The sequence below is a fragment of the Prionailurus bengalensis genome, chromosome X (genome assembly GCF_016509475.1).
Source record: "Prionailurus bengalensis isolate Pbe53 chromosome X, Fcat_Pben_1.1_paternal_pri, whole genome shotgun sequence".
Lineage (NCBI taxonomy): Eukaryota > Metazoa > Chordata > Mammalia > Carnivora > Felidae > Prionailurus > Prionailurus bengalensis.
The window spans coordinates 87,454,667-87,467,553 of record NC_057361.1 but is presented as its reverse complement, the minus strand read 5'-3'; the positions used below and the strand labels follow the sequence as shown (position 1 = coordinate 87,467,553).

Sequence of the window (12,887 nt, the reverse complement as noted above, 5' to 3'; positions counted from 1 at the left end):
AAACAGACATCAGAGGAAATTTCTGAGTAGAACCAAACAGGAAAACCTCTTCAACTACAACATTTTGCACACAAGCCCAGGAAAGATCCATCCCCAGAAAAGGCTTGAGAGGTCTCCAGAACTCAAGCTCGGCTTACTGGTGAAGATCTTCCTTATACAAAGCCAGACTATAAAGACTTTCACATGTGAAAGTCCCAATTTAAAATAAGAAGACATACAAAGAAACAGGAAAGTATGGCCAAATTAAAGGAACAAAATAAATTTCCAGAAACTTACACTAAAGAAATGGAGATATATGAGTTACCAGACAAAGAAATTTAAAACAACTGTCATAAGGATGCTCAGTGAACTAAAAGAGAGCACAATTTTTCTTGCATAAAATTTCTAAGTGATTTCTATAGATACTTTGCACTAAAAGGAGAGCATAAATCCCTACACCTAAAGTATAGGCTGCTGAGTGTAGTGAATTTCTTTTCCCAAATACAGTATGTCAAGGGGAATGGAGACAAAAACCAACTTTCCATTGGAGAAATCTCACAAATTCCACTTCAGCTAAGTGATCAATGTCAGTAGCAATAGTGATGTCATGTTGAGAGTATATTAACCTTTGATACAAAGTGATGAAAATGTGAATTTATCTGTTGTGTCCCCAAAAAAGAAAAACAATAATTCTAGTTTAATCATGATTTAAAAATTATGAAAAATTCCAATAGAAGGGTATTCTGAAAAACACTTGACCTATATGCTTTAAAACTGTCAAGGTCATCACCAATAAGAAAAATCTGAGGCATTTTCACAGCCAAGAGGGTCCTAAGGAGACATAACAAATAAATACAAGTATCCTGGATGAGATCTGGAAGCAGAAACACATCAGGTAAAATCCAAGGAAATTTGAATAAGGTATATACTTTAGTAAATAATAAAGTGATAATATTGGTTTATTAATTACAATGAATGTGCCATAATAACATAAGAAATTAATAATAGGAGAAACCATGTGAGGGGGTATATGGGAACTCTGCACTACCTTCTCAGTTCTAATGTGAATGTACAGCTATTCTCAAAGTCTATTTTCTTTCTTTCTTAAAAGTTTTTATTTAGTGTTCTCCTTGGCAGCTCATAAACTAAGATTGGAATGATACAGAGATTAGCATGGCCCCTGTGCAAGGATGACATGTAAATTTGTGAAGTATTTCATATTTTTGAAGACATAATGGTCAAAACATTTTGGATGCAGCAAAAGCAGTCCTAAGAGGGAAATATATAGCAATACAGGCGTATATCAAGAAGCAAGAAAAATATCAAATAAATAACCTAACCTTTCACCTGAAAGAGCTAGAAAAAGAACAAGTGAAGCCTAAAGCCAACAGAAGAAAGGAAATACTTAAGTTTAGGGCAAATAAACGATATAGAAGCTAAAAAAAATAGGAGAACAGATCAATGAAACCAGAAGCCAGTGCTTTGAAAAAATTAACAAGATTGATAAGCCCCTAGCCAGACTTATCAAAAAGAAAAGAAAAACAACTCAAATAAAATCACAAATGAGAGCGGGGCCATAACAACCAACGCCATAGAGATACATACAATTATAAGAGAATATTATGAAAAATTATATGCCAGTGAGTTAGACAAACTGGAAAAGTGGATAAATTCCTAGAGACATACAAAACTGAAACAGGAAGAAATGGAAAAATTAAACAGACCCAGAGCCAGCAAGGAAATTGAATCAGTAATCCAAAATCTCCCAACAAACAAAAGTCCAGGGCCAGATGGCTTCACAGGGGAATTATACCAAACATTTAAATAAGAGTTAACGCCTGTTCCAAAAAACTGAAATGAAAGGAAAACTTCCAAATTCATTCTATGATGCCAGTATTACCCTGATTCCAAAACCAGAAAAATACTCCACTTAAAAAGAGAACTACATGGATGTTAAGATTCTCAATAAAATACTAACAAATCAAATCCAACAGTACATTAAAAGAATCATTCACCACAGTCAAGTGGGATTTATTCCTGGGCTTCAAGAGTGGTTCAATCTTTGCAAATAAATTTAATACACCACATTAATAAAAGAAAGGATAAGTACCATATGATCCTTTTAATAGATACAGAAAAAGCATTTGACAAAGTATAACATCCATTCTTGATAAAAAAATCCTCAACAAAGTAGGGATAGAGGGAACATACCAAAACATCATAAAAGCCATATATGGAAAACCCACAGCTAATATCATCCTCAATGGGGAAAAACTGAGACCCTTTCCTCTACAGTCAGGAAGAAGATAGGGATGTCCACTTTCACCACTGTTTTTTAACATATTACTGGAAGTCCTAGCCTCAGCAATCAGACATCAAAAGGAAATAAAAGGCCAAACCTGCAAGGAAGAAGACAAACTTTCCCTATTTGCAGATGATATGACACTCTATATACAAAACCTACAGACCACCAAAAAATTGCTAGAACTATACGTGAATTCAGTAAAGTCACAGGATACAAAATCAACATACAGATATCTGTTGCATTTCTATACACCAATAATGAAGCAGCAGAAAGAGAAATCAAGGAAGTCATCCCATTTAAAATGGTACCCAAACCCATAAGATATCTAGGAATAAACCTAACCAAAGAGATGAAAGATCTGTACTCTGAAAACTATAAAACACGTATGAAAGAGATTGAAGATAACACAAAGAAATGGAAAGATATTCCATGCTCATGAACTGGAAGAACAAATATTGTTAACATGTCTATACTACCCAAAGCAATCTGCACATTTAATGCAATCCCTATCAAAATACCACCAGCATTTTTCACAGAGCTAGAACAAACAATGCTAAAATTTGTATGGAACTACAAAAGACACTAAATAGTCAAAACAATCTTGAAAAAGGAGGCATAAGAATTCCGGACTTCAAGTTATATTACAGAGCTGTAGTGATCAAGATAAGACAGTGTGGTACCAGCACAAAAATGGCCACATAGATCAATTAGAACATAACAGAAAACCCAGAAATAATCCCACAACTACATGGTCAACTAATATTCAACAAAGGAGGAAAGAATATCCAATGGGAAAGGGCAGTCTCCTCAACAAATGGTGTTGGGAACACTGGACAGCAACATGCAAAAGAATGAAACTGGACCACTTTCTTACACCATACACAATTCAAAATGGATGAAAGACTTAAATGTGGGACAGGAAACCATCAAAATCCTAGAGGATAATACAGGCAGTAACCTCTTTGACACTGGCTATAGCAACTTCTTTCTAGATATGTCTCCTGAAGTAAGGGAAACAAAACAAAAATAAACTATTGGGACTACATCAAAATTAAAAGCTTCTGCACAGTGAAGGAAACAGTCAATAAAACTAAAAGGCAGCCTATAGAATGGGAGAAGATATTTGCAAATGAAATATCTGACAAAGGGTTAGTATATAAAATATATAAAGAACTTATCAAACTCAACACCCAAAAACCAAATAATCCAGTTAAAAATGGGCAGAAGACAAGAATAGATATTTTTCTAAAAAAGACATACAGATGGCTAATATAGACACATTAAAAAATGCTCAACATCACTCATCAAGAGGGAAATACGAAACAAAACTAGAATGAGATTTTACCTCGTACCAGTCAGAATGGTTAAAATTAACAAGACAGGAGACAATAGGTGTTGGAGAGGATGTGGAAAAAGGGGAACCCTCTTACATTGTTGGTGGGAATGCAAAGTAGTGAAGCCACTCTGGAAAACAATATGGAGGTTCCTCAAAAAGTTACAAATAGAACTACCTTACCATCCAGCAATTGTACTACTAGGTATTTACCCAAACGATACAAAAATACTGAATTGAAGGGACACATGCATCCTGACATTTATAGCATCATTATCAATAATAGCTAAATTATGGAAAGAGCCCAAATGTCCACCAACTGATGAATAAAGAAGTTGTGTGTGTGTGTGTGTGTGTGTGTGTGTGTGTGTATAAAGGAATTATGTAATGTAATGGAATTATATAATGGAATATTACCCAGCCATAAAAAAGAATGAAATCTTGCTATTTGCAATGATGTGGATGGAACTAGAAAGTATCATGCTAGGCGAAATAGTCAAAGACAAAAATATGATTTCACTCATGTGGAATTTAAGAAACAAAAATGAACATAGGTGAAAAAAAAAGAGAGTCAAGCCAAGAAACAGACTTTTAACTATAGAGAACAAACCAATGGTTGCCAAAGGGGAGGTGGGTGGAGGGGAGGGGCTAAATAGGTGATGGGTATTAAGGAGTGCACTTGTTGTGATGAGCACTGGGTATTGTATGGAAGTGATGAATCACTGAATTCTACACCTGAAACTCCTATTACACTGGAACTTAAACAAAAATTTGGAGAAGGAAAAACAAAGTTTTTATTTAAATTCCCCTTAGTTAACATACGGTGTAATATTAGTTTCAGGAGTACAATAGAGTGATTAAACACTTCCTTCCATACAACACCTGGTGCTCATCACAATAAAGTCTATTTTAAAAACCTCTCAAATAAGAAATCTCCAGGCCAAGATAATTTCATTGAAGAATTCTGCTAAATGTTTAATGAAACATTAATACAAATTATATACAATCTTTTCCACAAAATAGAAATGGAGAGAACACTTCCTAATTTTTTATGAAGTTAATATTAGACTGATACAAAAGCTTAATGCAGAATAAAAAAGAAAACTATATACCAATATCCATCATGAATATTGATGAAAATTCCTTATAAAATGTCAGCAAATGTAATTCAGCAATGTAGGATAATAATTACATACAATGGGGTTTATTTCAGTGATGAAAGTCTGGTTCAATATGTAAAAATCTGTCATTTTAACCCATCATGCTAACAGGCTAAAAAATGAAAATTATATGATCCTATCAATCTATGCAGAATAAAAACAAAAAAATTCAACACTTGTACATGATAAAAAATAAAACAAGATCCACATATGAGTGACAACATATGATATCTGTCCTCTGACTGACTTATTTCTCTCAGCATAATACCTTCCAGTTCCATCCACATTGCTGCAAATGGCATGAATGAGCACTGGGTGTTGTATGTAAGCCAATTTGACAATAAATTATATTCATAAAAAAATAAAACATTCTGAATAAAACATTCAATTGGAAGAGAACTTTCTCAACTTTGTGAAGAGCATTGTATTAGTGTCCTATGACTGCTGTAACCACAAATGGAGTGGCTTAAAACCAGAAATTCATGGTCTCTAAGTTCTCAAGGCTAGAAGTCTGAAATCAAGGTGTTGTTAGTAGGGCCATGCTCCTTCTAAAGCCTAGAGAGAAAAATCTTTTCTTGCCTTTTCGGGCTTCTGGTATCCCTAGGCATTCCTTGGCCTGTGGCAGCATAAAGCCTGCCTTCATTGTTACTTGGTATTCTTCCTAAATATATCTCTGTATCTGTATCTCCTCTTCTTATAAGGGCATCAGTCATATTGGATTAGGGCCCACTCTAATGACTTCATCTTAACTTGATTATATTTGCAAAGACCCTATTTTAACACCTGCAGGTACCATGGGTTAAGACTTTATCTTTTTTTGGGGGACACAATTCAACCCAAATAGTCCACTCTCTGGCTCTCCATAACATATATATTAATCATTTCATTTTTAAGAGTCGTGTTTTAAAGTTTCCTACTGTATGTATGGATTTTTAATTTGTTGCAGTTCTAGCAGATTCTATCTATAAATTCAAATTTTTGCTTTGGGGTGCATAAAAGTTTGTTATGAGTGGTTCCTTTTATATTTTAAAACAGTCCTGTAAATCCGCGGAAATCTATTCACCATGAATTTTATTTTGTCTGATATTAAAATCGCTATACTTATTTGGTTCTTTCTTTCACATATGCCAGATTTATCTTTTCCTGCCTTTGTATAATGCTTTTAAAAGGACAGGCATATCCTTTCTGCCATGTGAGGTTACATTAAGAAGATGGCTGTCAATGAGGAATCAGGCTCTCATCAGACACTAAAGCTACTAGTGCCATAATCTTGAACTTCCCAACCTCCAGAACTGTGAGAAATAAATTTCCGTTGTTTATAAAATCAGTACAGGCATACCTTGGAGATATTGCAGGTTCCGCTCCAGGCCACGATAATAAAGTAAATATTACAATAAAGCAAGTCAAATGAATTTTTTGTTGTCTCGGTGCTTATAAAAGTTAATACTATACTGTAGTCTACTAAGTGTGCATTATGTCTAAAAAAATGGGCATAGCTTAATTAAAAAATACTTTATTGCTAAAAATGCTAATCATCTGAGCTTTCAGTGAGTCATAATCACTGATCACAGATCACCATAACAAATATGGTAATAATGAAGAAGTTTGAAATATTGTGAGAATTAACAAAATGTGACAGAGACACAAAGTGAGCGAATGCTGCTGGAAAAATGACAGACTTGCTTGATGCAGGGTTGCCACAAACCTTCAAATTGTATAAACTGCAGTATCTGAGAAGTGCAAAAGAGCCAGATGCAATAAAGTGAGGTATGCCTGTAATATACATACATTAAACATCAGCTGGTTTTCTTTGTGAAATATTTAATATTAAAGGAATTCTTAAGTTTCATCTCACTAAACCTCCCATAGTGCTACTCTCCTACCTTTATATGCAACTATTTCAACAGTTTAGTGTATACCTACCCTTCGAGTCCTTTAATCTGTGCATTTACCAGTAATCGCGTATTAAGAAGAAACATACAACATCCTTTTCTTTTTTTTCCCCCTTGATATCATTTTTAATAGATTTAAATTACATCTATCTGGGACTAGTAACACCATTATTTGGTGGTGGCTCATTATAAGATATTGTATTAGAAATCTGTAAATTAAGCAACTGTTTCTTATGATATGCACCATTTTTCTGATTGGCATGTTCATCCAGAGATTTTCTTATATGGTTCTTTAATTCTTCAATTCCTTCTCCTGTAATTGCAGAGATGGGGATGATGTGTTGGAACTCCACAGTCCTCTCTGGAATCATGTTTTTCTTAAATAAATGCAAAAAATCTTTAGGATTCTGGAGTTGATTCATCAGTACATGGAACATATCTTGGGCACCTGGCAAGTCCATTTTATTAACTGCCAGGAGTTCAGGTTTTGTCTGAAGTTCCTCTTTGTACAATTCTAACTCTTTTGTAAGAAGTATTATGGTTTCAAAGGCAGTTCTGTATTGAGTTTGGGAAGAAAGCTGAAATCCAGAAATATCGACAACAAAAAGTAGTTGTCTAGTTCTTTCTATATGCTTGAGGAATTAGTAGCCCATTCCTTTGTTATATGCGCTCCTTCTATTAAACCAGGAAGATCAGCTACTGATATCTGTCTGAAATCATTATACACAATCTTTCCAAGTTCAGGCTTTAATGTTGTAAATGCATAATCTGCGATTGCAGGTTTTGCATGAGAAACCTGACTTAGCAAAGGGGATTTTCCTGCATTTGGGAATCCTACTAGGCCTATATCAGCTATAAGTTTTAGATCAAGGTGAATGACTTGTTTCTGGCCTTTCAATGGTAAGAAATTTGTAAGTAATTTACCACCAAGACCTCCTTCAGCTACCAAAATTCTGTCCTTCTCTTTATTGAGTTCTTCTATAATTTTACCATTTTCATCAGTTACTGAAATACCCACAGGTACAGGAATTTCACAGTCTTTTCCTCTGGAGCCTTTCAGTGCATTAACACGACTATTTGCTCCTTCTCCAGCCACAAACCGTTTCTGAGGATATTTGTCTTCAAGTTGTTTTAAAGTCATTTTCTTATGGGCTACAACCCAGACATCACCACCTTTTCCACCTTCTCCACCTAAACGAGGGTAACCCATTCCACCACTTCCTCCCCTGGTGAAGAGTCTTAGGTTATCAATGAAGTTTCCATACTTTCTGAACCACACGCTACCGCACCACACCATGACTGCGACGTGCTAGGGCTGACTCCCTTGAAAGTGTACCTACAACATCTTTTTTAATGCATCACACATGTTTTCACCTGATTTTTAAAAAAAAATTTTTGAGTATAATTGACCCACAATATTACATTAGTTACAGGTGTACAACATAGTGATTCAACTTTTCTATATGTTATACTGTGCTCACCATAAGTATCACTACCATCTGTCACCATACAATGCTATTACAATACCACTGACTATATTCCCTGTGCTGTATCTTTTATTGTCATGACTTATTCATTCCATAACTGGAAGCCTGTATCTCCCACTCCCTTTCACCCACTGTGCTCACCTCCTCACCACCTCCTCTCTGGCAACCCTATTTGTCCTCTGTATTTATAGGTCTGCTTCTGCTTTTTATTTGCTTATTATTATTATTATTATTATTTGTATTCCACATATGAGTGAAATCACATGGTATTTCTCAGTCTGACTTATCGCACTTAGTGTAATATCCTCTAGGTCCATCCATGTCATTGCAAATGGCATGATCTCATCCTTTTTATGGCTGCATAATAGTCCATGCTCTTCATTCCAATATATATACCAAATCTTCCTTACCCTTTTGTCTATTGATGGACACTTAGGTTGCCTCAATATTTTGACTACTGTAAACAATGCTGCAATAAACATAGAGGTGCATATATCTTTTCAGATTAGTGTTTTGATTTTCTTTGGGTAAATGCCAACCAGTAGTGGAGTTATTGGATCATACAGTATTTCTATTTTTGACTTTTTGAGGAATCTCTATACTGTTTTCAACAGCAGATGTGACCTGATTTTATTTTACTATTTTTCTGTGTTAGTACATTTAGATTGGCCTCATCTTTGTAATAGATGCATAGAATTTAATTTCTGAATATACCATCATTTACTTTGTTATTCCTCCTTTTGTGGCAGGTTTGATTTTATCAGTTTTTATTTGTCATGACATAATTTAATACAGACAAATCCTGTAAATATTTCTTTTCCTTAAACATACAGGTATTTTGAGTGACAAGGTTATGGTTCTAGGCTCTGGCTCTAAAGATAATTTAGGATGTCAGAGGATGGAGAATTTAATCTTATGACTTATATGACAATCTAATTTCTACAATAACTGAGATGCAGTACATATTACACAGGGGCAGAGATCTTCAGCAAAGGCATGTGCTGGCAGGGATGTCTGAAAACCAGCTTCTGGTATTTGGAGTTCCCAGTAACCCTTGTCTGTGTGTTTATGAGTAAGGGTTCTAGCTGCAGGTAGACGGAAGTGTTCTGATCCCTTCTGCCATGTGATTCATACCTGAGGCACTTACTATAGGGATACAAAAATGTCTCAGATATGCTTGGATTCTCCCCCTTGTTGAGAACTGGCATCATTAGGTGCCATGTGAAAATGAGAGTGGAATTAGGATTGGGTGATTCTGAGATCCCCTTTAGACCCAGCATATGTTATAAACATCTTGTATGAGTATGCTGAGCTGGGGCTGGAACACAGGTGTGTGCCTGACAGGAAAGCTAAACTTGTCAACTTTTCTATTTAAATGGATTCCCTGATTCCCTAAACCATTGTATAGAAATATGTTCCCTTCAATGCATATCCCTACAGTATGTTGCTGGTGTTTACTGTAATATTTATTCATTCATTTATTGGATGGGGAGGCTCAAGTATCTGAGGTAGAGATTAAAATTTTGCCTCTGAAGATGAACTTGTACTATCCAGTTGCCATAGGAAACTGATGTCAACCGTAGAAACATGATGTACTTTTTGGTTTCTATGACACCTGAACTATGTTATCTTATCCTGTGAGGAAAAATATTTAAATTGGATGTTTACAGGCAAAAAGCGTGTGATACTTGCATCAAAACAAGATAATTTGGGTGTCTCCCATCACCATGAGTGTGTGCATATGTGAGGGTGTTGCAGGGACAGTAATTAAATATATGATTGCAAATGTAAAGGCTGATTACTCCTGTTTTGAAAGGAGGCTGGCAGCCACTGCAGAGAACAGACTGAAGAGGTTGAGTCACTAGTTATTCCATTTCCTCCCTTGTTTTTGTGTCCTTGGATGACACCCCATAGTATGAGGGCTCTGTGATCTTGGACTCTATAAGCCAAAGTCTGTAAACTGTTTTTGACTATGCACCACTCTCCATGAAATATTTTTGCAGTAGCTCTGAAAGATGTATCTTCATTTATATCTTTGTATATTAAGGAAATTTGGGGAAGGTAAGTTATGAATACCCAAATTTTGAAACAAATGAATTGTGAAATACAATGAATATAATAGAAATTCGAACACATTTTTCCCTGTACTTTAGTGGATCATTTGCACATCCCCTAGTTACCTGAACACCATTTGGAAATTATGGCTATAAACTTTTATTACGTAACTAAAATCTGCAAATGGCTTTCCATTATCTATGCGTAAAGTACAAGCCCTTTAATAAAGCTTTTGGTTTCTGTGGTTGAATTTTTATTGTGATTTTGTTGATGTAATAGTTTTTTTTTCTATTTATGGACCATGTTTCAAAAGAAAGGCAGATTATTTAAACTACTTATTGTTGTTTCCTTTATATTAGCTATGCTTCAGTAAGCAGTTGGTATAATGTCTATTTAAATCTTTCAGCTTTACATTTCTGACTCTGCTCTGTGACACTGAAGCATGGTCTCTGCTAACCCTGTTTCTAATCTGCTACCTGGTTCATTGTTAGGCTCTGCTCATGAGTGCCACCTGGAGACATGTGTCTGGAGGAAGGGAAGCAAGTTAACCACAATTCTGTTTCTAGGATGAACTCTACTTGATCATAGTGTATTATTCTTGTTTTATATTGTGGTTTAATCTGCTAAAAACACATTTAAATTAAAAAGGCATATTGAGCTATAGTTTCTGTTTCATGTCATGACTTTTCTTCTTTGATTTCTAGGTAATGCTGACTTCATGTAATGAGGTAGGAATTGTTCTGCCTCTTCTATTTCCACATATGATAGATTAACAGGGACAAAATTTACCTTCTGTATTAATGTACTATTGTTGCAGTAACACATTACCACAACACACATTTATCATCTTACAGTTTGGGAGGTCAGAAGTCTGAAATAGGTTTCATCAGGATGAAACCAAGGTGTTGGAAGGCCATGCTCCTCCAGAGGCTCTAGGGAAGAATTTGTTTACCTGTTTTTATAGCTTCTAGAGCTGTATATATTTCCTTCCTTAGATTATGACCCTTTCCTCTATCTTCCAAGGCAGCAGGGTGGCATCTTCAAATCTCTCTCTATTTCCATCTTCACATCTCCTTCTCTCTTATAAGGACACTTATAATTACATTGGGCCAACCCAAATATTGCAGGATAATCTCTCTGTTCAAGAACCTTAAGTCAATCACACCTGTAAAGACTTTTCTGCAATATAAGGTAATATATTCACAGATCCTGGGGGTTAGGATGTGGAGATATTTGGGGATCCCTAATTTAGACTACCGCAAATTCCTATGAAGGAACAAAAATAATCAGAAAAAAAGTGAAACAATGGTTTTCAACATACTGGACAAAAAGCAAAAATGGAGAGTGATAAATGAGAGACTGGAAACAAGTTACAGTTAGCATCATACTTATTGGTGAAAGACTGAAAGCTTTTGTCTTACGATCAAGAGTAGACAAGGATGCCTGCTCTTGCCATTTCTGTTTAAAAATATACTGGAAGTCCTAGCCAAGGCAATTAGCCAAGGAAAAGAAGAAAAAGGCATGCATATTGAAAAGGAAAGAACAAACCTATTTCTATTTGCAGCAGACATGGTCTTAAGCATAAAAAATCCTAAATAATCCACAAAAAATCATCAGGGTTGAGTTCATCAAGATTGAAGGATATAAGATCAATATACAAAAATCTGTTGTTTTTTATATTGAGCTCAATATATAAAAATCTGTTTTTTTTATATTAGCAATTAAAAATCCAAAAACAAAATGAAGACATGAGTTCCCTATATAATAACGTGATATAAATAAAATACTTAGGAGTAAATTTAACAATACAAATGTCCCTCAATTGATGAATGGGTAAATAAAATGTGTTCTATCTCTACAGTGAAATATTATTTGACCATATAAAAAGAATGAAGTACAGATTCATGCTATAATTTGGATGAATTTTGAACACATTTTGCTAAGTTAAAAAATCCAGTGAAAAAGGCCATATTGTATGTTTCAAATGATATGAAATGTCCAGAAAAGGCAAATTCATAGAAATGGAAGGTGAGTTAATGTTTGCCTGGGTCTGGGATAGGAAGCAAGGATAGACTGCAAATGGGCACAGAGGATCTTTTTGAGGTGTTGCAAAATTTCTAAAATTGAATAGAATGTATAAATTGTGGTAATAGTTGCATAACTTTCTAATTTTTATCTAAAATTATTGAATTTTACACTTAAGTAAATTTTGTGTTATCCTATTTTACATTTATGTTATTTTATGACTCAATCCCATGACCATGAGATCATGACCTGAGCCGAAATCATGAGTCTGAGTCTGGGGGTGCCTGGGTGGCTCAGTTGGTTAAGCGTCTGACTCTTGATTTCAGCTCAGGTCATGATTTCACACTTTTTTGGTTCGAGCTCTGTGTTGGGCTCTGTGCTGACAGTGAGGAGCCTGTTTGGGATATTCTCTCTCTCTCTCTCTCTCTCTCTCTCTCTCTCTTTCTGCCCCTACCCTGTGTTTACTCTGTCTCTCTCTCAAAATAAATAAACTTAAAAAAATTTAAAAAGAATGAAAAAAAAAGAAGAAATCAAGAGTCAGACTCTTAATCGTCTGAGTCACCCAGCACCCTCTGGTTTGTTTCTAATGTATCAGTATCTTTCTTGAGATTGAAAGACAGAGAAAAAGAGAGTTTTTTCTTTCCTATTGGC

General features: G+C 35.1%; 1 protein-coding gene and 1 non-coding gene across 2 annotated transcripts; one reads left to right on the top strand and one right to left on the bottom strand.

The window, feature by feature from the left end:
* Nucleotides 1-1,100: 1,100 nt before the first annotated feature.
* LOC122478068 lies at nt 1,101-1,204 on the top strand. Its single transcript, XR_006295835.1, has one exon. It is a non-coding gene; the product is annotated as a U6 spliceosomal RNA (small nuclear RNA).
* A 5,583-nt stretch (nt 1,205-6,787) lies between these two features.
* LOC122477984 (GTP-binding protein 10-like) lies at nt 6,788-7,999 on the bottom strand. The gene is given in 2 exon segments (XM_043571587.1): nt 6,788-7,333; nt 7,336-7,999. Coding segments are annotated over 2 exon segments (1,149 nt in total). The 5' UTR covers nt 7,967-7,999; the 3' UTR covers nt 6,788-6,815.
* Between the last annotated feature and the right edge of the window lie 4,888 nt (nt 8,000-12,887).